Genomic DNA, 26361 nt, shown 5'->3' with positions numbered 1-26361 from the left:
TTTGCATCTGGGCTGCAGAGAGAGAAGGAGGTTTTGGGTTTTAGGAGATGATCCATCATGTCAGGTCTACAATTCCTAGATTCTGCCTTTTGTTATACTTTGTACTTCTAGAAATACACTACAGCTTCACTCTCTAAAGTCCTGTGAGAAGACAAAGCTAGTCAGTGAGTTTCACATACAGGGAAGAATTCACAATACTGTGCTATTTTATCTAGAGGGGTCCTTCAGTCAAATTAACCCTCCAAGATCAAACATCCATGGCCAAAGACTTGGGGTGCCTCCAGTCAGTAACAGGGTGGAACCCCAGATCTATTCACACTTTCTCACCAAATAAATCCTTAGAGCATATGAAGCATTCTTTTCAGTCTTTCTAGATGAGAAATTTTCATGTCCACTCAGAGCATAGGCTCTACAACAAGGTGATGTAGAGGATTTTATTTCTCCTTTGGGTAACTGCATGACAACATAATGAAAATTCAGAACTTTCTGCAGGTCTTAAGAAACACCTTATCCAGAGTGTCTTATTCCAAGAGAAGATATTGGAAGTGCATTTACAGAGGCTTAACTCTTTAAAACCACTTTTGCTTTTGTGGTCATGAAAGCTAAAGTGTGACAAATGTGTAGCAATAATGTATCTGTAGTATGGTTCCTGTTGTTTTATGATGAGTCCTGCAGTTCCTCCTACTGTCCAAATCAGGCAATCTGTTGAAAAGTACCATAATCCCTTCACCTGCATCTCTTCTGCAGAGAGAGTTGGTTTGGATTTTGTCCCAGGAGAGTCTGTAGCTGTTTCACTCTCAGACTTAGGAGCAGGGACTGGCAAGATGCTCCAGGATAAATATGTGGTATCTTTCCATGTCACATGGATTCATGATTCATGGATTCATGAATTTCATTAAATTCACATGTTTTTACAGCAAAATCTACAAGAAGATTAAATTCTAAACTAAGTTATTTTAGAATTTCAAGTGCTGTTTGATAGTTTGCAGAAAAAAAAAAAAAAAAGAAAAAAGTTGTCATGTTAGCTCTTAAAAGCATTCACAGCTATTTTTTTTTTTCAGAGAGATTTATTTCCCTAAAATAGCGTTTTCTTACTAAAAGTGCCTGCTGGGCAGAACTATGTGACAGGCAAGTACGATTATCAGCATGTTTACTTTTCAAACATCTCTGCCACACTTGAACAGTTCTGCTGCGGTGTCATACATAAGCGATGAGATAGATTGTGTAAGAGTTTGTGTACTAGGATATAAAAAATTTAAATATGTTACAGCATTTAAAGTGCACAACCATTTTAATTCCAAACTAGTCAAAGCAGTATCCTTATACCAAGGAAAAGCATTTTCTTTAACTTTAGTGTCCCTTTTTGGAATGTACCCTCAGCTCCAAGTTGCAGCCCATTAGCACAAATTAGGCCTCTTGGTTGTCTGAAAGGTTCAAAGCTCCTTTACAGCTTTGGTTCTCTGCATTTCCTGGTACACTTGTGAAAGCATGGAGGCAAAGGTTTGGATGTGATCTGTGTACCAGCCATGTACCATGCTTTTGTCCATGATATCTTGGAAGCAAAAACCAAGGATTTATGAGGTAGCTTGACTATGAAGGAAAGTTTTTAATTACATTGGGATGAAAGTAAGGGAATAATGGGACAAATTCCCTAGTGATTTTTTTGCAGAATCACTATCATTCTGCTACCATAATTCTTTATAAACAGAGAAATGTAGGAAAAAGGACCCCAAAACTATCTTTGTTCAAAATAAGATTAAGGAAGTGAGATAAATTTATAGAGTATTCATGGCACTACTTTGGATTCATTTCATAAAGCTTGAGACTTGGCTTCTAAGTCAATAAGGACATTGAGACACAAAATGAATTCTCTGAGGCTGCTAGCGCTACAAGGCTATATAATCACTCTGGGATTGCCAAAGATTTATCTTTTTTTTTTTTAAGATTTGTGTCACTTTCACTCCCACACATCTGGCAAGAGAACTCTGCACTGGCTTAGCTGAAAAATCTTATCTCATAGATCATTACTAGCAATAAATTCCAGTCTTTGTGCTTACTTATATTGTCCCAGAGCCTGGAGTCACTGATTTTGTAGAACTAGGAATGTGGGCTGTAAAATATTTACTCACTAGCATGCCCCCACCACCAAAAGAAACCCCAATCCCAAAAAAACCCACATCATGCCTCAAAACCAAGCCTCAAGCTCTTTCATTGTGAAGTCAGCTTTGAAAATGTAAATCACATGAAACTGGCTCTTGGGGCCAAAGAAAACAGGCAGCTGGATTCCATCCCCCAGCTAAGAATCAGCCCTCAAATACCTCTTAAAAAGACACTTTATATGAACTATAGTCAAATTCATTTTCAAGTAATGTTTTCCCATATGTCCCAGAAAATGCAAACAGCAACTCTGTGTGTGGATGGACTGGGGCACTGACAATGGGTAAGTGTGCCAAAAACCTGCAAACTGCTAATGCAGTTCTACCACAATTCTTCTCTAAGGTCATACCTGTGCTAAAAAACAGATGTACTTTTAATCCACGTCATAGTCCTTACATATAGCTAAGGCAGCTGTGCTCTAAAGAACTGTCAGCAAATGGCATGTACTAGGTCTTTTGCTGCATACTAATTCACATTGGTGAGCATTTTTTCTAGTATTGTCTTCTGGAAGCATTCTTATTTATGGGATTTATTGTGCTGATCCTCTTCTATATGACAGGCATGGGGAACATGAAGGCACAGTTACCTCATACATGGAAGACTTGGCAACTTGTGGCAAAAAAGACTGGAAAGATAAGAGAAGGTAAGGCAAACAAGACAGGGACTGGCACAGGTGTGTTTATCTCTACAGGCTCAATTAAAAAATATGCTGGGGAGGAAGCAAAGGAACAATTCCAAGTACTAAACTACGGATCTCCAGTTTAGCAACCTGTCTCCTGGAGTAGAATTAATCCTACTATTAATCCTACTTCACTGTGTTACTGGGCAGCAAATGTATTCTCTGGGTGTGGGGGAGTATGGTATGGAGACACTTGAGGTACAACATACTCTCATGTGTCTTTCTTTCAGATTTCAGAGGAAAAAGTGGCAACTGGCTTACAATAAAGCCAGAATATTTTCCAAGAGTCACAACAATCATTCTTGAGTAGCTTACCCCAGCAAAAACATGGCAGAATAACCAATCAGCTTATAATGAACATGAAATGCCTTCCCCTTTGTTTTGAGAAGACGAATTAATGTTTTGACTCTAGGTAGTGTTGCATAACATGAAACGTATTCGTTTTAACCAATATACCAGCACAATCCAGAAATAAGTTGTAACTTAATTTTTGTCATTGTTATTTTCAGTTTCCCCAGTGACTGTTAGTGAGTGCCTGGAAGTGTTTTTTAATCAGTCTTGATACACATTCACATACCCAGCCATCAAGATTGAGGTTAATGTGTTATAGCTGCTCTGGGAACCTTAACTCACTTACATTGACTTTAGGGGGACTAAGTCAGAAACGATACTATTTTAATGCCATTTTTTGTATTTACTTGGCAAATACCCTTGTCAATTTAAAGTTTCACATGGGTGGTGTCAAGAGGTCACTGAAATTCTCCTGGGCAAAGGAGGGAGGGTGGTTGAAGCATGGCCTCCATGCTGATTCCTTCAGTAATTTTCTTTGTCATTAGTGCTGTACTCGGCACTTTCCCCCCTGCTTCCATTGGAAGAGGGAGTGAGCAAATGTAAAAATGTTAGTGAGAAGTGGAGGCAAGAAACATAGAAAAGGCCTCCCTGCTGTTTTATTTGGCTACTTCTAGGCCTCAGTAACAGTAAACTTAGCCATAGAAAATTAGTATAGAATATATTGTCTAGTATGCACAAGAACTCCCAGATGCTTTTAGTGCATTTTTTTCCCCAGTTCATTCTATTATTCTACAGTCTTCTGGCCAATGATCACAAAGGCTTCTGAACTCTCTGTTATCCTATGGCAAGAAAATACAGTTCCCTAAGGCTGCAAAAGCATCAAGATTTCCAGAAATGAGGTACCTGCAATTTCCATGACCATCAGCGTAGCTGTGAGCAGCATACTCTTCAGATACCACTAAGACAGAAATGCAGAATGGAGGGATAGGGGACACCCCACATCTTACAGACTTGCCAGTCTTCTGAATTTCAGCTGAAAATACCTGTGTTGAAGTGTCATAGATAGCTTTATTAAAGCTAGTGACTGTAGGAAGTGATATGACCTGTGTCATACTTTGCATTAGTGTGATCCTCTAACAGACCCCCATGGTTTATTGTGTGATAAGCCAGGAAATTACACAATTAGTAAATTATTTCAGTTATACATTTCTCACCTTTTTAACTGCTGTAAGGTAGAATAAAACATCTGTGGGGATTTTGCCAGCAAATGAAAACAAAAATAGTGCTAAGTAAATACATTACAACTTGATTAATGCAAGATAAACACTATAGGCTACACAGCTTTTGCTCCTCAGCAGGCCTATTTCACATTGTATTTTCATACATAAATTTCTCTTACTAACACTGCACAAGCAGTCTGGCACCGTCCTTGACAGATGAGCTTTAGGAACTGTTACAAAGTGGTTTAAGTTACAGCTCCATCTGTTATATCCCATCCTTCTGATGGAGATTGTGTTCACTGTGGCAGAATGAGCAGAATGGAAGATGTGTTCATATCCTCACCAAGTGCAGCTCAGAGTCTGGTGCCTTGGCTCACACCCATCTTCTCAGCAGTTTCATCAATGACGCTCTGCTTCGTGCCCAGCTATGAGGGTGGGCGAACATTTCCTTCTGCTGGTCCTGATAATCATCAGCAGAGGGAAAGAACAGACTATGCTGAACAGGAGAAGCTTAACAAATCACAATGGGATCTGACTCAAGCTTTCTTTAATTTTACTGGGAGGAAGGAGGCCTTATGACAGCGCTGATCCACGCTCCACTATTGTTATGTACAGCGAGATACTGGGAGTTGTGGTGGAAAGTCTGCCCTTTATGGATTTGAGCAAAAGAGTTACTACAGTATCACTGCTTGGTTAACAAAGGTTGTGGGCCAGGACTGTGCTTCCTTTCCCACCTGGCAATGTTTGACCTCATGGTCTGTGCAGTCAGAATTTGCTGAAGTTTCTGGACAAAGAGGATTGTCCAATGCAAAGAAAGCAAGAGTGATCATCTGAGGAAAGGTGACAAAGCAGTATTAAGTGAATACAGTGAGTTAGGTTACTCAGGGCACTGTGATCATTAACTAATATACTAAAGGCCACAGTGGAACTGGATACAGAGGTTAGTGCAGTCAGGCTTTTCCACAGCTGGAAAAAAATGCTGTATTACTAAGCTAAAAATCACATCAGGGATATTTTAGTGCCATTGAAATAATTCTCATTTATGTAACAATAAATACAGGTCTACTAAATAAGGCTTTAAACTACTGAGTATAAAAAAAAAGTACATTCATATTTCTAATAATTAAAAGACATAAAAGTATGTCCAATGTTATGTCCAAATATACTCTTTTGAGAAGCTCGGCTGTCATAGACTTAATCTTTTAGGTTCCTCTTACAATGTTTAGAGAAGAGGATTGAAATACTCCAAATGGCTATCTAAGTTATCAAAATTAATGTCAGGGGAAAGGCTCAATTTGATGCGCTATAATTCTGGCAGATTACTGCATTTTATTTCTATCTTTCAGACATCTTTATCAAGAATTGTTACAGATTCCCAGAATAAATGAGGTTGGAGAAGACCTCTTGAGATCATAGACTCCAACCTTTGAATATCACCATGTCAGCTAGGCCATGGCAGTAACTGTCATGTCTGGTCTTTTCTTAAACACTTCCTTACAAAGGAAGAAACAGAATTTAGAGGAAATATAACAGCTACAGCAGTTTACAAAAAGCAGTTTTAAGCAGGGCTCAAGTCAGTAGAGCTCCACAATAGACAGAGTTGTGTCTCATCATTAATTCACCTCAGGTTTTCTGTCCTTTCTCTATCCACATCAAATCAATCCCTTCAGAAAAAGGCTACATACCTTAAGTTTTACAAAACTTCTCTCATAGCATTCAGAATAATTGTACCAGCAATAAAGCAAACAACAATAAGAACATTTGACTGCTGATGGGGAAGCCAATAGGAGGAAAGTATGGCATCCCTGAAGTATTGCTTGAGATTTAAAATTTTTCAAGAGAGATAGAACCACAGTCTTTTAGCCTACAATTTGAATTTAGGGAAGTTTTATTCTACATAAAGGACACAGCCAAAATGCATACTTCATCCCTTCTCCTAGGGGAGACATTACTGTCAGGACTGTGTGCAGGATACAGCAAAAGTTAGGGAATGTCAAAGACCCAATTGGTTCTCTTCTCCTTAGAGCATGTCTGCATCAGCTCAAGCCACAGTCCTATTTAAATCTGAACTGTATTTTTTCCTGGCTGACTTCAGTCCCTAAGGGAACATCCATCAGCCAAGCAGAAGTGAATCACGCAACACCCCAGCCTCACACTTGATACAGAAAACCTCAGGGATGACTTGGGAAAGAACTGCCACAGCCATCCTGAAACTAAGCAAATGCTGGAGTATTCCCACTCTGCAACCTGCCCATGGCTTTGGCTTGTGTTGTGCAGCTCATGTGAAAAAACTCTCCAAGTCTTTGGCTCTGTGAGTTCTCTAAACTGTATTGTTAAAAAGAGAGTGAGTGGAACTTGCTAAATCCCATCTCGGTTTAAAAACATCTTGGAAATAAAATCTGGAAGAGTGCACCACATCAGAGATGCTCAAGACAAGCAATTTAGGAGCAGCAGCTGAACTCATATACATATACACACACACACATATATATACACACACACATATATGTATATATACATGTCTCACAAGAAATTAATATATCTTTGTGCAAATTAATATATCTTTGTGGAAGCAGCTCAATTAAGGCTTTAGTTGATGAAGAAGTGTTTTCAAGACTCTTGCACAAGCCAAGCATTCTAAGTGCTACAATTTGAATTGATGAACTCATCAGCTCAGCTGGAAAACATATCAATTTGAAAATGCATTTGAAGTGCAAATTGCATTAACACACAAATTTAATTTACAGGAAGCTCTTTATGGATTTTAAAACTACTACTTAAACTATACAAATTGCTCCATTTTAACTGCTATGACAAAAATGGCAAAAAATGTTTTAGGAATGGTAACCATTGATTTCTGTTTCATGCTAAGTTTGAGTCTACATGGTTCATGAATGAACAAATGGTAGAATAAGGCTTGAGAAAGCATACAGTTATTTGAAAAGAAAAACATTTAAAAGGATTGAAAAGTTAAATTTCTGTATTTGTCTTTCATTTATCACAGCTAATAAAATTATGTAGAGTGTAGCCTTATTTGAGCTTTGATGTGGTGCTTTTAGTGGAGACAGAAGTCAAATCAGTAATTTAGTCAGGGCATGCTTCTACCCCAGCCTCTGGCAAAGGGGAAGATTATACTGAGCTCAAATATACATTTCAAATGTGCTAAAAGTGTTGTATTTTATTTAAATTTGTATCTAGTCATTTGGGGAAACTGGACATACCCTGCCATAAAGCTATGAGAGAGCATCCAAAGCAGGGCTACAAAGATGGTGAAGGACTGGGAAGGGAAGTCATATGAGGAACAGCTCAGATCACTTGGTCTGCTCAGCCTGGACGAGACTGAAGGGAGACCTCATTGCAGTTACAACTTCCTTGTGAGGGGAAGAGGAGTTAAAGCCTGCTCTTTTTAAATCAAATCAGACCCCTTGTCTATGGGCGATGAAAAAGCTAGACAAATGTTTAAGTTCCAGTTATTCATCTTGCCAACTACAACTCAAAAAAGGAAGCAATCCAAAAGGTTGTGTGTAGTTCTAGCTTTCAAGTTGACACTAAGAAATGGTATGAAACTGTCAGGGGAGGTTTAGATTGGATATTAGGGAAAGTTTCTTCCCACAGAGGGTGGTTGGGCACTGAGCAGGCTACCCAGGGAAGTAGTTACAGAGCGACCAGAGTTCAAGGAGTGTTTGGACAATGCTCTCAGGCACATGGTGTGATTGTTCAGGGCCAGGAGTGATCTTTGTAGGTCCCTTCCAAACCAGGATATCCTCCAGGAAAAAGAATGTAAAGATTTGTAAACAGACAGAGAATTGCATCTGTGGGTATTTTCAGAACATGGCCTTGTACAAGGAAATAAATAAATTGCGAATTCCTGTCCCGCCTCAGCCTCGCCGTGCTCCCCCCGCAGGACCCCCAGCCCGAGGCGGCCGCACCTTTCCAGCCGCACGGGGCCGTGGCGCCCGCCCGCCCGAGCGCTGCCACCTGGCGGCTCCAGGGCCGGCACAACACCCGCAGCCCTGCCTTCCTACAGGGGCAAAGTTTTGAAACTTCAGAACAGCGAGTGTTTGAGTAAACATACAGCATTGATGCTCACATGAGAGCAAGAGGGACACAGAAGCAGTAAAAGCTGAAGTAGGAGTTACTAATAAATAATGCAGATTTCTCAAGAGCACGAAGAGCCTTGTGAGGAAGGTGGTAGATTGGAACTTGATTTAAATCAGCCATTCACCTACCAGACCACAGAAAAACCTGTGCTCTGCTTTGGTTCATGTTGCCCAACCAGATAACACATTTTTCTGAAGTTTCTTTTTGTAGTAACTTCAAATGTGCACTCATCAGAGTTCAGCAAATTGAAGAACAAAAGCCTTTTTAGGCTATGTTCTTCAAAGAAGGTTTTAGGCATCAGTGCTCCCAGTATAGTATTGTACCTGTTCAGCTCAAACCAGCTCACTGCTGGGGGTCTTACTCCTTTCTGCTGATGGATTTTTCCTTGTTTGGGGGTTTTGGCTTTTTAAAAACTTTCCTCAACTGAACTTAGAGTTGGCTTCAAGGGTCAAGAAGCAAGTCTAAAGACAGAGACATCAGTGTTATTTAGTTCACTGAATATGTTTTGTGTGAAAAATACCATTCCATATCTCAATTTGCTACTAGAACTACAACAGAAAATTCTTCAAAGTAAATGTCATATGCACACAAGCCAAATGCTCAACTAATTTCAATAAATTGCATATAGACCAATTAATTATCTTGCAGCCACACTGTCCTTGATGCCATTATAGAATACATTAAATATGGATTTAACATTTCAGAGGAAAGTATTTGTTTTGCAGACAAATTTATTTACTGTGTCAGTTTTAAGTTAGCTTTTGAGGGATTTCAAGGATATTCAGTCTTGAGTGGCAGGTTTAAAGATTATTCTTAAAAAGCTGTCTACAATCTACATGTATTTTTCAAATTATTAATTGGTAAAAAGCTCTGTTTGTAAATCTTGCAGTCTGTTGATTATGCCATGTTTCTCACCAGAAGGAAGCCAGTACATTGCATTAGAAATGAAGACTGTCAATAATGACACGATTTCAATTTAAAAGAAGTGAACACGGCCCAATCCTTAACTTCAGTAAGACTATCACCTTAAGAGGATTCAAAACCCTAGAGGACAGAATATACCAGTTGTGCATTTTGTTGTTTCCATACAGGTATTTGATATTATCTTAAATCTAAATGTTTTGAGTCCTCCCTTCCTCCAAAAGGTGGGCAAAAATGATTTGAAAAATTCAGAGTCTTTAGGGTGTATTTGCTACAAGTCATGAGTGACATAGCTCATGAAGATCATCTCTCTAAATAGATTATGCAGCAGTGGAAAGTGAAATGGATGAGAAACCTGGTAAAAAGTTTCCTGTGGGAAGTTAAGAAAAAGGAAATTAAGAAGGGAATGAGAAAAGAAGCAGCATAGCCCAGAACCAACACTGTTTCCAAGAACTAACTGATCATAGTTTCTCATCAGATGAAGTAAGAGGTGTTTATCAAAGAAATAAGGATATAAAGAATAATCTATTAAAGGCAATTTTTTATTCTTATTATTAATAATTTTACTCTTACCGCAGATTCCCACGATACTGCTGAACTAGAGTAAGTTTGGTATCTAAAAAAATTTAACCCTTTTCAGTGGGCAAAATTTTAATAATGACACCATAAAGCAATTATACAAAAAACATATACATATTTTGACAGTTTAAATAATAAATATATATATATGTACTTGTTTTTACTTTGTGGAAAAGCAAGTTTTGACAGTTTTAGATTGAGACTGGTTGTAGCTGAAAAAAAAAGAAACCAAACCTATTTTTCTTCAACATGGCACTTGGAAGTTTGACAGTTCATCAAATTCATAACAAGAGACTTACTGGAATGGATAAACCAGTAAAGCTGACAGAGAGATGATGACTGGAAAACAACAGAATCCCTAATGTCTGCCCTGTATAGCACTGCTTCGACACAAGGAACGAGGAAATGTGTGTCAGAAGAAACCCGGTTTTGCTTGTAGGGTGGTGGAAACCAAGCTGTACAATACAGGAGCCAGAAGATGTGAAGTATTACACAGCACTTGTGGCTGCAGTGTTTCATTTCCCCTGGAGCAATGACTAGAACACTCAGACTTCAAAACCAAACTGCAAATCCCTTCCCCTTTTCAGTTCAAGAGTGTAGTACATCATCATTGACCAGATTACAAAATTTAAGAGGGGTAAACAACTGGGATTTTTGGGAAGGGGATAGGAAAGGGGAAGAAGATGAAAAATAAGAAGAAAAATTTTGGAAAATATTCTAGGTCCAAATGGATTTTACAATCCCAACCCACCCTCAGACATTTCAATGATGACTTACGTACCAGTTTGCCCTAATTAAGAAACACCATCAAGATATTTCAGATGTGTCAGAAGTCTTCAGCTTCAAAATACAATAAAAGTGAAATACTCGAACTGGACCACTAGATTAACATACTATTAAAAACCATGAGGGTCAATAAAAACAAAGCAATTTCTTTGTGTAGGTGCAAGGAAAAGCTACTTGAAGTATGTAAGTGAATAGCTAGATGTAAGTACTTCCACAACACAGTAATGCTTCTAACTGTTCAACCATAACAGCTATCTGTTCATATGGCAGAAATTCTGTTTTAATTATAGGTCTCAGTTTTGTATCAGAATATATACAGGTATTTCTTTCTCTGTTTCTTTTGAAATTTGAGAGGTTACAGGTTTGGGGGGTTTTTGTTTGGTTTGTTGAGGTTTTTGGGTTTTGTTGATTTTTTGTTGCAATTGTTGGTATGTTGGTGTGGGTTTTTAAAATTTTGGGCACCTAATATTTAAGGAACACGTATGCAAATCCACATAAGAGAACTCTAAAGGTATCTCAGTTTAAAAGGCATGTTTTTTCTCTTTTTCATACAATCAACATTCTTTTTTGAAGTCTTGCCTCTCCTGCCCCATGTCACATTCTCCACTACGATTTGCGGTTCAGCTGTGAGGACTTCGGACACCGGTGTGTAGTAAGCACTAAGAATTTCCTGAGTCAGGTTTATTCATCATTACCTGTACAAAGCAGAAGAGGGGGAGAGACAGTGTGAAAAGGAGAGACACACGCAGACACAAGTGAAGCTAGGGTTACAAAACAATCTAGAAACCACAACTCAGTAAGCAATAACACAAGAATACACTAAGTCTGTCACCAATAAGGTGACCATGACCAAAGCTGCCTTAAAGCTCTACACACAAATATTGAACATTGTGTCATCTTGGATTAGTGAATTTAAGATAGTTGCACCTCAAGTGGCCTGCTTCAGTTACAACAATCCTCTTAGGAAAGAGGAACAGAGATTTTCTCCCAACATTTCTTATTTGAAGAGTATAAGACTTTTGAGACAGAAGCTCATGAAGATCCTTCTGTCTGTCACTTGTCCTCTATTCACCCCTATTAGCATAGGACTTTAATTCAAGTGTCTGAAATGTATAGAATTACTTTTTCTTATCATTTTTGGATGCTACCACAGATTTGTAAAATACAGAATTAGAACCGAATCTAATAAAAATAGCCACTTGTTAATCAGCATTTTGCCAGATGAAAGTCAGCTCTTTTTAATAGGATTCATTCAGACAACAGCTTATAATTTATATGCCAACATTTCAGCAAATTTTCATTTAAGTCTCTTAGTACTAGTTTTAAACTATCCTTAAAGCAGAGTAGCAAGCAAAAGAAAATGGTGACACTATAGTAACCATTTTCTTATTTTACATTGCCAGTCTTTTGGACACTTGAAAAATGGACTACTGCAGTGCATCTTTCCAAATCTGCCACTAAATCAAGAAATTGTGGCTCAAAAAGATTTTTCAGACATTTTTCTGTCACAGTTGTCTAACACAGCATGAAAACAACATGGAAATGATTGTTCTTACCTAGCAGTTCTAGATCAGTAGAAAAAAAATTGGGAAAACGTAATTTGGATTAGAATTCAGAAAAAATGATCATGCTTTTCTAACTAGTTTTAAGACACCCCCCCAAGTATTCACATATAAAACTCATAAAAAGCTGTACCCCTACTTGACCTTGCACTACCAATGCAACACATTTGTAAAAGAATTTAAAAGATGCAGAAAGTACTTATGGTTAACAAGCATTAGAATATTTTTTTGAAAATTGAAATGCATTAAATAGTGATCATTGCACATACTTCTAAAACCAATACATGATGCTTCTGAATACTGTAAAACTAATTAAAATTTTAGATTTCTTCTTTTTCTCCTCTCCAGTGAAGACTTTCACCACTAGAAATCTAAAAATACATAACTGCAGCTAAATTATTGACATGAGAGATTAAATGAAAAAAAAACCCAAAACCATTCCATTGCTGCTGGTGGTCTGCGTGGTTTTTCATAAGCGTGACTCTGAAAGACAGAGCACCATCTATCTGCCTTGTAACCTCTGCTAAGCTGGGCAGGGCTCCAGGGCAAAATATATTATTTTCATGTATTACTGAGACACCAAGTAAGATGGATGGTACATACACATCAAGGTCTTCTGAAAAATGCTAATTATAGGATAAAGAGATCCAGGAAATTTTCAGAAAAGGAGTGATGGTGCAACCTATTAGAAGTAACATTATAGAAAGCATAATACTATTTTAGCTAAAAGTACATTATTTCTTAAGATAAAATTGGTTTTGATTCTGCAAGTTTTGTGCTGGATTTCCTTTCCCCATCTGTGAAACTGTTTTACAGAAATTAAATAACTATATTGTACCTTTTGTAGGCCAATTATTGTTACAGTTGACTGCACACGCAAATTCTGTTAAATCAGAGTGGTCAGCAAAGTTTGCCACATTTTGTTGCAGGAATAAAAATACCCTTTGTCGAAAATTTTAATTAATTTAGTCAATCAACATACCAAAGCACAGACATTTTCTAAACTCTGTGATACTATGATGTTTTAAAAGTATATTAGAATCTATATTGTGGTGACCAAGGAAGAACATAAGACAAGCCATAATTGCCAGGATACATGGATTACCTTCTTGGTACGCTCCATCTGCCATTACCAGATGAAGTATTTTGGCATACAGGTGTTTGTGTTCATTTCCAAGAACTGTCTGAACTACAGTTGAACAAACATCAATATTTTCATCTTCATCTTCAAGTATAGCCTAGTGGAAAGAACAAACCATGTTGCCAAAATGAAAATCGGTATAAAATTAAGTAGTTCAAATCTATTAAATGCAATTAATGGTTAAACCAGAAGATTTTCTCTTTACTCCACTGGCCAGGTATTTTCTCTGATAATACTTTAGTGTGCCAAAACAGATTAAAAGACTACAGAAAAAACCTTTTACTCTAGTTACACAAAGTAATTAGTTAACTGGCACAGCAAACAGTCCTAGGTGCTTGTTTCTTCAAATATTTCCACTTGAGCTTATTCCACAAACCTTTATTTTCTCATAAACTTCAATTAATTTATCAAAGCCTATTTCCTGCTCCAGGTTATATCTCAACTCTTCTAAATGGCTGAAGATACTATCACATTCTTCACATTCACTGGCAATCTCTCCATCACTATTATCTAGAAAGAAAGAAAACAACAGTAAAACCCCCTCAGTTTTACATTCTTAATGTTGTTTCTAAATCTCTAAAACAAATACCCTTTAAAAGCAACAAAACAGGTAAGCTCAGGAGCACTGGATGATGTTGGCAGATGTTCTGACAATGTGCATGAAAATAGGAATAGTCTCTTTCTTGAAAAAAAATCCTGAATCCCAAATGGGAAGCATCCAGCTATCCCCACGAGATCCCCACTCTGACAATTAGCCATAGGGGTATTCAGCCTGAAGGAAAACATGGTATGGTCTTAAAGCAGAATTTTAGTTCGCAAAGTAGGTCAAGTTCCATACCACCACTCTATAAATTTCTGAGGTGAAACTCATGAAGGGTTGGCAGCTGTCCCACACAAGGGAAAGGAGTTCCTTCATGAAGCAGCTGTCTTCTAGCAAAAAATGAGGACATGTATGTTACCCATCCATTGCTTTCTGCCCTGAGATGCATCTTGTTCCATGGAGCAAGTCTAAAAAACCCAGTACTAATTTAGCTACAGAGTTCCTTGTTCTTTTATAAGTGCATCTCCTTTGTGTAGCAAATTAAGCATGCCAAGTGGTGCAATAAGATACAGGAGAGAAATCAAGAAAATTTTGCTTATAGGCTTCAGAAACCTTGAAAATAGGTTTGAAATGGTAAAACATGAGGTAAATCTAACAAAAAGGATGTTTTGAAAAATACAAGACAGAATCCCTATGTAAAATTCCATTGTAAAATGCAGGAAAAAATACTTTCTTAAATAAGCATTCAAATTTGGAGAGAACTTGTCTACCATGGAAAAACTTCATACATTTCAAAGTGTATATCAAACCTTTAAGTACTATTTCCTGGTAGATCACAGACTACACGAGGTAGTATTAGAACTCTACTACTTGCAATTCTTACATATGACTTGTGTAAGTTATAGTCCTGACCAAATCACATCCTTCATTCAAGTATCAACAGTCAAATCAATAAGAAAGTATCAATAAAATAAGAAGTTGTATATGGGTTAAAAACCCATTAGGCTATTTCTAATCCTCTATTTAACATCTAGATCTTGAGAAGATTTTGTCTCAAGTTCTCTCTGTTACCCTTTTGAAGGCTGGCCTGCCTTCCTCCCTGCCCCAACAATGAAACTTGAAATTCTTATGGAATATCTAGAAGGTAGGACACTGGTATTAAACTTCAGCACTTACAACAACAGCAGAATCACAGGCACAGATAGAATTGCATGTTATCAGTGTATAACATCAGCATGCCACAAAATTAAAGACATTAACAAAGTTTATTTTACCCCGAAATAATTATTGGAATGTATTATTAGATGTTCGATTTATTGAAAATTTTCTTCAATAAAAATTACACAAAGCTTTGTTTTAGATGAGTTACTGATTTTCTGTATCTTTTCATAACTATATTTCTAGTTGCACTTCATTTTCCAGTAAGAGTAAAATACTTCCATTTCCACAAGAATTTAAAATACAGAAACGAAACTTCAGGAGTTGTGCATAGCTAATGCAAAATGCTAAAAGCGGTAATTAATTTATCTGTCTCACTTCTAGTCTGACTGCATTAATACCTAATTTTGGCTAAGGACAAGGTGAATAATTTCATGTTCCTTCTGATTGCCTGTGAAATTACTTAACTGTAATTTAAGCTGAATCCCAGATACTCCAGTCATGTCAATTACTATTTCTTTTTCACACTTACAGCCATGAATTATTCAAGACATACAATGCATTCTGTTTTTGATCTTCCTTGAAGCCAAGTTTTAGACAATTTAGAGAAAAAGGCCCATCAGTAGCCAACAAACAGCCAAGCTTTAATTTGCAACATGGAATGGCATTTAGATGTTGACCTTAACATTCAGAAAGTCTGAATATAACCTGATTTCTTTCAACTTATGTATAAAAATTATCAATTAGAGCTTTACTTTGTTATACGTTAACAAAGCTAAAACATCATTCTGTATCTGAATTTTTAACATGAACAAATAACTTACAAAACAGTTATAACAGAAATTATACCTGACTGCCATTCTTCATTAAGAGCACTTTCACTGCTGGGATTATTTTCATCTCCTTCATCCAGCTCAGTACCATTTGTTATGCATTCCATGGCATTAGCCTTTAACGTAGACTCCTCTTCTTCACTCAGTTCCTCATTAGGCTGCTCCCTAAGCAACTGTTCCATTGAATCCTGGAGCTCCTGCAAATCTGTGTCTGTCTCTCCAAACATACTAAAGGAATGTGATATAAAGTTTATATAATTAATACTTTGCAAGACAAATCCTGTAGAAAGAGCTCATTTCTTTTGTTAGCAGCAAATTGAAAAGCCAGTCTAGCTGGAGGGGAAAAAAAGAGACACCTTTCACCCTCCTCCCCCAGCTATTTGTGACCTCAGTCCAATATGATTACAGCATTGATACCTTTGTATCATGCAAAACACAGGGAATAAACAGATACCCCACAGTCTCATAAAAAGATAGTAAGTCCTCAATTCAACTTTATTAGTAAGGTAATTTCAAAATCCTTGTATTTGTGCACTATTATAGAACGCTGGCAAATATAACATTTTCAATCCAGATAAAAATGTGTCTGGAGCAAAATACCAATCTAGATCTAAGCAGACTAGATACACCAGACTATCAAAGCTGGGGAGAATAGTCAATTGCAGGATCAGATTTTGAGGGACTTGAAGAACATTCTAATTAAACAGTAGAGGAGATAAATGAGCAAGATTCCCAGAACACAAAAAGAAAGGAAATATTCAAGAAATTTTTAGTTCTAGAAGAGCAATAGCAATCAACTTTGAGTTGCTTGAGCAAAATGCAAGTTGCAGACACCAGACAGACCTTGGATAGATTTCGGGAAGGAAATTTAGATAGCTATTGTATGCAGTGTACTCCGTTAGCTTCTCAATTCTCTGGAACAAGACAAAGTAATTAAATAACAAAATATTTAAAATCTGGGTAAAAACTCCATGCTGGTATAGCGTGTATAACAGTTAGTGTCTAACCAAAAACATTCTTGAACTAAGATGCCTGCTATAATACTTGATACACTCACATGTCCTCAGAGTCAGAGGGTCCTTCTTTGGCTTGCTCATCTTCTGTATCATCTGTTTCAAGATTATGTTGATGCTGCATATCCGCTACACTGGGAACATCAACTAAAGTTCTGTACAGTTTGTAAAGATCTGGGAGTGAACATGTTCTCAACATCTACAAAGGCAATAGAAAGCTTGGTTGGTAACAATATTAAAGACAGCTTGAGTTTACAAAATACTTTAAAATGAGATTTCACTGTTCTTCAGGCTTCCTGCTTTACATCCAGAAGCTGCGCTGGTAGATTGGATCCTACAGGAAAAAATCACTTGGTTGGCAGAAATGACAAGATATCTTTTCTGCCCTGTTCAGTGATTGTTTATGATGGCAAGGTAGTGATCATTCTAAAAGACTGCAGAAAAGGAAGAAAGCAGATAGGGCAAGTTAGGAATGTCTTCATGAACTCCCTCAGTAACGTCTCAGAAAAAGAGCGGAATTCCTTCACAAACACCTGGAACATAGAATGTTGAATGGTGAAACCAGAGACTTTCACTGCTGCATGAGACTTGCTGATATCATGAGCACAGTGCAGTTGAACTACAGGGCAGACATGGCTTGACAAATACAAACACCTGCTGAAAGAGTCGTGCCATCTTTCTGGCCTCATTCAACTTCAATAAGAACGTAAGAATAATACTATAGAACAAAAAGGTATTTCTTTCTTGTTATTTAAACTTGCCTTTGGGTCATTTGCATCAAAAAGTCCTGTAGAAAGTCCAATCAACAATGAATTTTTGCCTTTATTTCTTGCTGGTGATATGGAACGTGAACGAGGTACAAAAGACTCTTCCTGTGAAGACTGAGCTGACAGAACTGGTGAGGCTGTTGGTACAGCTGTGGGCTGTATTACCCTCTGGAATAAGGGCTCAGCTTGCTGAGAGTCACTGGAACAAGTTTCTGATGTGATAAAAGAAAGTCTGTTACAAATCCAACCCCAAGATATTTAAGGAAGACGTAACTGCTGTGAATTTACCTAACTAATTTCTCTTATACAATTAAAGAGAAAAGCAGATAGCACTTTAAAAGTATTAAAATATTTTTGATCATTTTATTAAGTGCAATTACAATGTGAATTTTCACATTTTAACTTTTGGAGAATATACAACCAGCTATAGCCTGCTCTGTTCTCAGGCCTTCTGTTTTCTCATTATCCAGTCCATGTCTGATACTGTGCCATCCATTTTCAACCATTGCTTATCACGTTATACTAGATGTCTTTGAAGTTATCTCAATATAATTTGTCCAAAGAGGGGGAAAAACCTATCCAGTTTGCTTAAGTCACCCTTAACTAGATGCAAGAGTATCACCAATGATACTTTACAGCACTGACAATGTTTTTTCTGAAGTTACCTCCCAGACCTCCAAGCATAAGCAATTCTTCTATGCAATAAAGATAAAATATTGTCATCAGCAGCCACTTAAAACATTGAGCTGCAGCTCAGTATTCATTTGAAATGTGTATAAACAAAGCAACACTTCTATTAAGTAAATAATCAGTTCTCATAACATCCTAAAGAGTCATGTGAAAAAGCTGTAACATTCAGAAAGTTGACATTCATCAGTATAGGCCACTGTTCTGTTGATCTATACAGTGTAGCTTTCTTGTAACATGTTTTCCTACAAAGTGATAAACATAATACCCACAATTTGTCTTCCTAATCCATCAGAAATTTCCTTTTTAGAAGTAAGAACTGAAGAAGCGAATAAAAACTTGCTCATTTGGGGTTAATGAAGGGAGGAGGGGTGACTCAAGCACCCCACACTGCCAAGCTATGGAACATGAGACTGGCACTGACCTGCTGGAGTTTCCTTCTGTGGTTGCACCTTGCTGAATGCTTCTTTCTCTGAAGCTGCCCCATTCATTCTGTCATGTTGTGCCCTACTATAACACATTACATCAAGGGGAAATGCCATGTAAAAAATGGTCATGAATCTATTGAAGTCACCAAGTGCAGTAAAACTAACACAGCAGCAAGCAATGAAGCTTTAGCTAAGTGTAATTTTAACTGACATGTCCAAATAAACCTCAGTTAAGGCTCAGTTGTTTGAACTGGAGAGAAAGGTCAGAAGAAGAGTACTTACACATCTTCTTTCTCTTTTACCCACACTTCATTAACAGTGCTAGGGAACTCCTTATTCTCCTTACTCTGGTGCATTTTATCTTCCATTTCTTCTAGCACCTCTGCTTCCAAATCATCAGGCTCTAAAATTAATAGTCATTTACCTCATTAAAAATTAATTCCAATCAAGCAAAAAGATGAAGAAGTATACATTTTAAGACTACACTTAACTCCTTCATCTTAAATAATTTTGCAGAAACAGCAGAAGTTTTGTAGTCCCAGAGCTAAAAGTTTTGGGTTTTTTTCTGATACCAGAAGAGTGTCTTAAAGCTCCAATGAACCATGTCTTCTAAAAACCTCAGCAACATGCCCCCAGAGATCAAAAGGATGCTGATATCACAGGAGAAAAGATTCCAGCACAACTGATGGGGAGAAATAAACCAAACCCCCACCAAATTAACAACAAAAAATTTGAAGCACTTTGCAATTCTACTTGTTCTCTGAAGTTTTCTATAAGCGCACAAAAATGTTTCAGGAAATCTAGTAAATACATTACTGAATCAGATTACAACACAGGCATAGAGAGCACCTGGTCCTACCTAAAATGTGTTGATAAAAACCTGCACGTTAATTATGGGAAGATATAAATATATACAGGATCGTTACTTCACTTATTACATTCAATAAACAGATTTTAAGTATAATTACTGATGAAATGAGTTACCATCCAGCATAATAGCTTTGCTCTGCACCAGGGTGGGTCCAGTTTTCTGAGATTCTTCTGGTACAGTTATGACAGACTTTGTAACACCAACTGGTACTGCAGACTGAGTTCCAACAGGAGAAAAAGCCTTCTCTTCCTTCTCCTCTGATAAAGACTGATGATCTCCTTCAAGAAGTTCTGCAGTACCTAACAGAAAACAATTCTATTATGTAAACAGTGTTTTACTATATTTGGATAATAAACTGCAATGTGGCTAATAAGGTAAGTTGGGAATTTTTGTTTCTTTAAAGGAAAACAGAAGAAAAAAATTGCATGCTTTTAGTACAACTATATAAAGAAGAAAGCTAGAAATCTTAAAATCTTAATTTCTTATGTTATGTTATCATTAGTACAAATTTATATTTGGAATAAATGTAAGTCCTTTTGTCCTTACAAAGAACTAAGGGCAGGAGTTGACTGGGTGGAAAAAAAATAAAATAAAATCAACTGATATGTAAGTCACATGCTGCCAGCAAAGTTACAGGAAGCATCTAATGAAATATTCAGATGATGACATCCTTTCAAATAATAGGATTGTTTCTATTAAAAGGCGAAGTTTTAAAACTTTTCAGTGAAATGAAGATCCTTTCCTTTCAGCACACCCTGGTTAATTTCTTACCACTCCACTGAGTTTCAAATATTTTGGTGTCCTCCAGTATCAGCTTGTGCTTACATTCAGAACTGAGGCAACACCCAGAAGTAGAAAGCAAGAGAGAGTATAAGAACATGCTTCTATTACTTCCAAATCTTTCTCAGTAGATAAACTGTCACTACACTTGCAGTGCAGATAATTACCCACTGTGCTTACCATTTATCTCATCTTGTTCCTCAAGGATGTCAGTTTGCAGCTGCAGCTCTGCTTCTCCTAGGATCCTCAAAACTGAATCAGTTGGGCTTTTGCCCCAGACTTTCCTGTGAGGTTCACCAATATCTAACTTAATTACTTCTCCCAGAGTTTGACCTGTTGGGACACAAACACAAATAGAAAAACTTTTCTAAATTAGAAATTTTTATTCATTTTGTATATAATAATAATATATATAAAAATAATTGAACAAACAACCTCCACAAAACTTAAAACTAAAAAGGTGACAAAGCCAGAACTCATGTCACCTCACCCCAAATCAGACTGTGCTTATCTAGGGTTTTTCTTCTGCCAATTCCAATCAATAACAGAGTTATTCAATATCAGTTGACATATGCAACTTAATAGCAGCAGTACTCTTTTCAGAAATTCAGGCACTCCAAAAGAAAGCAGTATGAGAAATGTTTAACATTGGCATGGAATGGTCTTGAACTTTACTTGAAATGGTAAACTACAAAGTTTCTTGTCTTGCTATCCTTTGACATTTATTTCTGTTAATTCTCCCTCCAAGGAAAACAGGATACAAAGCGACAAAGAAAACCAGAGTAAAAAGTTCCTTGATTCTAGCACTATAAAACTACTATGCAAAAATGCAAGTCTGTCACATTCTCAATGATTATTTCTTTCTACAATGTGAAACAGACTTTTAATAAGATATACTGAAATCAGGATAAAGGGATTTCAACCAAAAAAACAGAGAAGGAAAGTGGAAAATCTGGAATAACAATCTCAATTTAAGAAAGGGAAACACCAAGAAAGGCTTAACATAAGTTACAGATCTAAATCGAGAAAAACCCTCAGTTGTTTTTTTACTACTGATAATACAACAGGATTTTCAAGTTAAATAAGAAATTTAAATATATTTTAAATACTTTTTATTCTTTCTGTTAAATTAGTGCCTATTTAAAAGACATGAAGAAATTAAACATACATTTAGTTAGGTAACTGTTTGTTGTTGAAATGATGAAATTATTTATTGAATCTCTTGCAGGCTGTTTAACTACCCAGCCTGTGCCTTATTCCTAATTTAAGGGAATACATAACCACCCACTTTTTAGAAGTGCATGACATGTAACCGATAACAAGATGATAATAATAAAGAGTACTTGGTTTATAAAAACACACACTACACATGGTAAACTGATTTACTAGTAAGACAGTGACAAAAAAAAAAGATCTTACACTCTGCTCCAGAGAAAGAATCTTCCATTGACAGCTGAGCTAGAGGAACGACCAACTCAGAGGCCCCAGATTCCCATTTTTTGCGATCTCCCAGAAGTGGCTGGTCACCTTGCTGTTCCTTACCATCTTCAGATCCAGCTGATTCAGAGGTATTTTTACTCTCCTTTTTTCCTTTCTCATCTTCTTGAGCTTTAAGATTTTGATTTAATCTTCTCAGAATTTCTCGCTTATTCTGAAAAAAGGACAAATATATGTATTAAAATAGTGCCTTTCTTGAAAGGATACCTAAATGACATACTTGTATTGCAAATTTGACATACTTGTATTGCAAAATCTGGCTTTTTTAATTCCTCCTCAGACTCCTGGACAGCAGTTATTATATGTTCATCCTTTAAGTCCCAGAAGCATGAAATAGAAAGTAGAAGAACACGTCAGAAAAAAATTACCTTGAGAATAGTAACAGACATAATAAAACCTTTCCTATGACAATTGCAGGTAGGCTGAAACAGAATGCTTGATTATTCTGTTTTATTCTGTCCCAAAGACAGAATTTCAAGGGTACCCTCCATCTTTGAACCAATCACTACCAAAAAGTGATGAGCAAGTGAATCACTGAATTTAAACAGACAAATGAGATTTTAGAGGATGAAACATGTAGAGATAAAGCCAGACATGACCTCTACAGCAAGATAACACCAAATTCCAATGCTACAAATGAGTAATTCTACAAGAGAACCAAAGAAGTGGCAAGCACAGAGTCAAAGATAATGTATGAAGAAAAAACAGAAGGGAAAAGAGACAAATTTAGTGACATGTAAGTAAGCAAACTACATATTGAAGGCAAAAATGTAGAATTTATAATCTGTGTACAAGGCTTGTATTCTCCAATTCGAATTGCTCTGTGTGCTATTTTTTAGTCTGCCACAGTCACGGTCTTGCATTACTGTGAGACAAACTGTCCATGTGGGAAAAATATGCTTTATTAAAAATATTATTTAAGTATTTGTCCAAAATATTATTTACTTTTCCAGCTATCAACTGACGTCTTTCAGTGTGTATAACATTTTATATTTTACATATGTTCTTTAATGTAAGTTTCACTCTATTCCCACAGCTATAGCCTTCAGGGTTGAATACAGTACGAAGTACCACACTACACTGAAATTTACAAAGAGCTTAGGCAAATGTACAAAAGCTAGCATTCAAATTAACACAAATTGTGTTAAAAATTTAAATTGTACAAGGTTACACTCATCTGCTCAGTTTGACAATTGTAACATAAAGCAGTTGAGGTAAACGTGTACGTTTTTACAATATCAGGATTGAGAATATGCAGAACAGAAATTAGGGTGCTCTTCTAGACAACAAGAAGAGACAGCACTAACAGACTCAAGAATCTTAAGCTTTGTCTTCTCTGTAATATTCAGCACATTCAAGCCCACTGAAAACAATCAATCATTAGTATAACATAGTCATATCATTCAAAATTTATCTGCTCACTTCCACCAAATAACCAACTCATTAACTCCTCTCTTCAAGGGGCTGATGAAAATGCTGGAAGTTGATGTCTTTTCCAACTAAACATAACTGCCACCTAGGGCTTCCATTCAAAATGGAAACTGCCACCCAGGGCTCAGCATAAGCTATTTTGCACAAAACATGAATTTCAGTTTCAGCATACAGATGTGTTTCAACAGCTTCCAAGCTTTGGTTTCTTTATATTTTTTTTTAATTTCTTTTCCCTAATTAGAAGCAACAAATATCCTTAATTATCTTCTAGCTAACCTATACATTTTCTCTAAACATTCTATTTCCAGTCAGTACTTATTGCCTTTCCATTCATTTTACCCTCTTTGCAGAAGTACCTACCACACCCACTTCCTTCAAAGCAGAAGTCATGGAGATGACAGGTACACCAGCCACTGGAAGTTGTGGCTTAGGAAGAGCTGCTCCAGGCTCTTGTAGTCCATTCATAGGACTATGTTCTGTAGCTTCCACATGAAAAGGCACGTTAGGATTCTTTACCCCTTTTGCAATCAGCTGTATAGATGCAATTAAAAAAAATTAAATCAAAAATTTACTTCAAGATTTTACACATTAAACACAGTATTATCAATTAGGCTCATGTAATCGTTACAAAAGGACAATAATGCCACACATTCATACAAAGGACAACTGCCCACTGCATGCCAGTTTGTCAGCTTCACATCCTGCTTTTTCTAGTCACAATATTACTAGTTGGACTTGTTCCATAGCACACAAGAAAATAAAATAACTTTTGGTCATTAACAGACGATTAATAAAATAGTTGGGGTGATCCTAATGATTCTTAGGTATAATGTTCAGAAGTCTTCCTGCAAGCATACCTAAGATTATGCTTCTAATCAGGGAATTCTGACTGACACAGGATACTCTCTCCCATTTCAGAACTACTTGTTTTGAAAAATCACAGTATAGGATTTTATTTATACAAAGATATGGCCCTACATACTTCAACTGCATGTAACAGATTTATTTTCTTACATGTTCTTCCCAGGCTCTTTTCTCTCTTTCATATGCTTCCTTTCTCTTTCGCTCCAACTGTTCCTTCAGAACTGCTGCACGAGCATTTGCTTGGGCCTACAGTAAACAAGCAAAAAAAGATCAGCTTAAAATCATAAGCAGCCTATTTCATGGAACATTTTAAGAAGGAATATTCTTGGATTACTCATCTCCTTTTCTCTCACTAGTGTATAGACTATGAAAGGAGGACTCCACTGACAAAATCACCACACATGTATAATAACTGATCATGTATGCTGAAATAACGGCAATTCCTCAAAATTTAATTGCAGATTTGTATATACAAATACAAATTCTTGATTTGTATTTTTAGTGTACACAGTAATCTTAAACAGAAACTCTACTTAAAATTATCTTTGAAGACAAATGCATTAATAAAAAATATTAAATATTATGTTCAAATTTTACCAACTTACTCATATACAAAAAGCTTCACTTGCTGTTTCACTTTGAGTTTTCAGGTTAGGCATAGGGTTAGCTTGTTTTTACACTGTACTTTGCAGATGGTGGAGGGAACATCATAGAATAGATAAGAGCAATAGTTGCTATGTATAGTATTGTGAACTAGTTATTGATTTAAAACCACCACATGGAATAAAGTTCTAATTAAACACTGTATTTCTATGAAATGTATTTGTTTTAAATGTAATTCATCACAGGGTTATATAACTCACATTTCAATCCACATATAACCCATGTCAGCCCATTTAAGGAGTTTTGCCTTCCTTTATTCTTTAACTAAAATAAAGGTGTTGTCTAAGGTACCTCTCCTTTATCCTTTCAGTCTCAAAATGTGGTTTTAGTTACACCAAATTGCCATTAGGACTAAAGCTACCCTAGAGATAAATCTCAAAGACTGGGATACAGAAAATCCTTGACTTGCAAGCATAGACTACACTATGTCTCAGCATGTTTTAAAATTACCAAGATAAAGCAGCTGAACACAGTTTGCTCTATACAGTTAAACTCCCCCCATTCCCCTTGTAACTATAGAAAACAAAATGAAATATAAGAAAATTCATGAGATATAAGGCATATTTGACAACAGTAACTTCCATCTCCTCCCACTCCATGCTTACCTTCTGCGTTTCTATCTTCTTGCGTATCAGTTCGGCTTCCTCGCTAGAGTCCTGTCCATCAGAACTGGCAGCTTCACTCTGCAAAGTGAAAGTCTTCATGGAATTATCATCAGTGCATGTATTTCAACACTGAGTGATATGAGTGCCTAGTCAGAATATTTTAACTGACTATATGACTAACATGGGTCAGTTTCACTAACTCCTTGCTTAAATGCAATGTTTACTTGAACAGAGCTTCATCTCTGAGATCAGTGGGGGTTCTATTTGTTTGACTTTTCAGGGAGGATTTGTTTTAAAAGATGTGAAGCTTTAATAAGTCAGGAAAAAAGTAATGTGCTTCTTGTTGCAAAGGAAAGTAGCCTACAATGCTGGGCTCTCACCTGCCACCCCTGATCACTGCTCCATGTTCTGCAGGTAAGGATACAAGAAAGGTTTGATGCTCTAGAATTCCAGTTTTTTCCACAATATATAAAGTCTAAAATATATGTCTCTATATAAAACTGCCTAAAATAAAAGTCTTCCCCCAGGGGTAAAAGAACACACCCCACCACTCAACTTCCATAAGTATTGAAGATTATTTTTAAACCAACCTTATCTCCACGAAGTTTTGCTCTAATCTGCTGACGTTCATTAAAGTTTTGTAGCCGGATCTGTCTCAATCTTGCCAAATATTCCTAACACAAAGAAATGAAACAAGTTTCAGCTCTATGGAAACTCTCTCCAGTAAGGTTAACTTAAAATATATCAGATACCACAAAGAAATAAAATGGGTGAACCACCCCCCAA

General features: G+C 36.7%; 1 protein-coding gene across 14 annotated transcripts in view; it reads right to left on the bottom strand.

Moving 5' to 3' along the window:
• Positions 1 to 8487: 8487 nt before the first annotated feature.
• Positions 8488 to 26361, bottom strand: part of NEK1 (NIMA related kinase 1) — a 45690-nt gene continuing 27816 nt past the window's right edge. For 9 of the 14 annotated variants that reach the window (XM_030947321.1, XM_030947323.1, XM_030947320.1 and 6 more), the window contains 16 exons: positions 26166 to 26249; positions 25576 to 25668; positions 24458 to 24553; positions 23804 to 23974; positions 22255 to 22323; positions 21935 to 22166; positions 20696 to 20848; positions 19849 to 20034; positions 19147 to 19267; positions 18861 to 18946; positions 17744 to 17961; positions 17027 to 17181; positions 15986 to 16197; positions 13814 to 13947; positions 13402 to 13534; positions 8488 to 11429 (listed from right to left, as the gene is read on the bottom strand). In XM_030947321.1, the coding sequence (XP_030803181.1) occupies positions 11416 to 11429; positions 13402 to 13534; positions 13814 to 13947; positions 15986 to 16197; positions 17027 to 17181; positions 17744 to 17961; positions 18861 to 18946; positions 19147 to 19267; positions 19849 to 20034; positions 20696 to 20848; positions 21935 to 22166; positions 22255 to 22323; positions 23804 to 23974; positions 24458 to 24553; positions 25576 to 25668; positions 26166 to 26249 (2157 nt within the window). In that variant the 3' untranslated portion in view covers positions 8488 to 11415. The remainder of the gene's footprint in view (positions 11430 to 13401; positions 13535 to 13813; positions 13948 to 15985; positions 16198 to 17026; positions 17182 to 17743; positions 17962 to 18860; positions 18947 to 19146; positions 19268 to 19848; positions 20035 to 20695; positions 20849 to 21934; positions 22167 to 22254; positions 22324 to 23803; positions 23975 to 24457; positions 24554 to 25575; positions 25669 to 26165; positions 26250 to 26361) is intronic. The other 5 variants (XM_030947325.1, XM_030947328.1, XM_030947330.1 and 2 more) reach the window with 1 other exon arrangement.

The sequence above is a fragment of the Camarhynchus parvulus genome, chromosome 4 (genome assembly GCF_901933205.1).
Source record: "Camarhynchus parvulus chromosome 4, STF_HiC, whole genome shotgun sequence".
Taxonomy (NCBI): Eukaryota; Metazoa; Chordata; class Aves; order Passeriformes; family Thraupidae; genus Camarhynchus; species Camarhynchus parvulus.
Note: the sequence above shows the minus strand (reverse complement) of the source record. Positions and strands in the feature narration are given on the sequence as shown.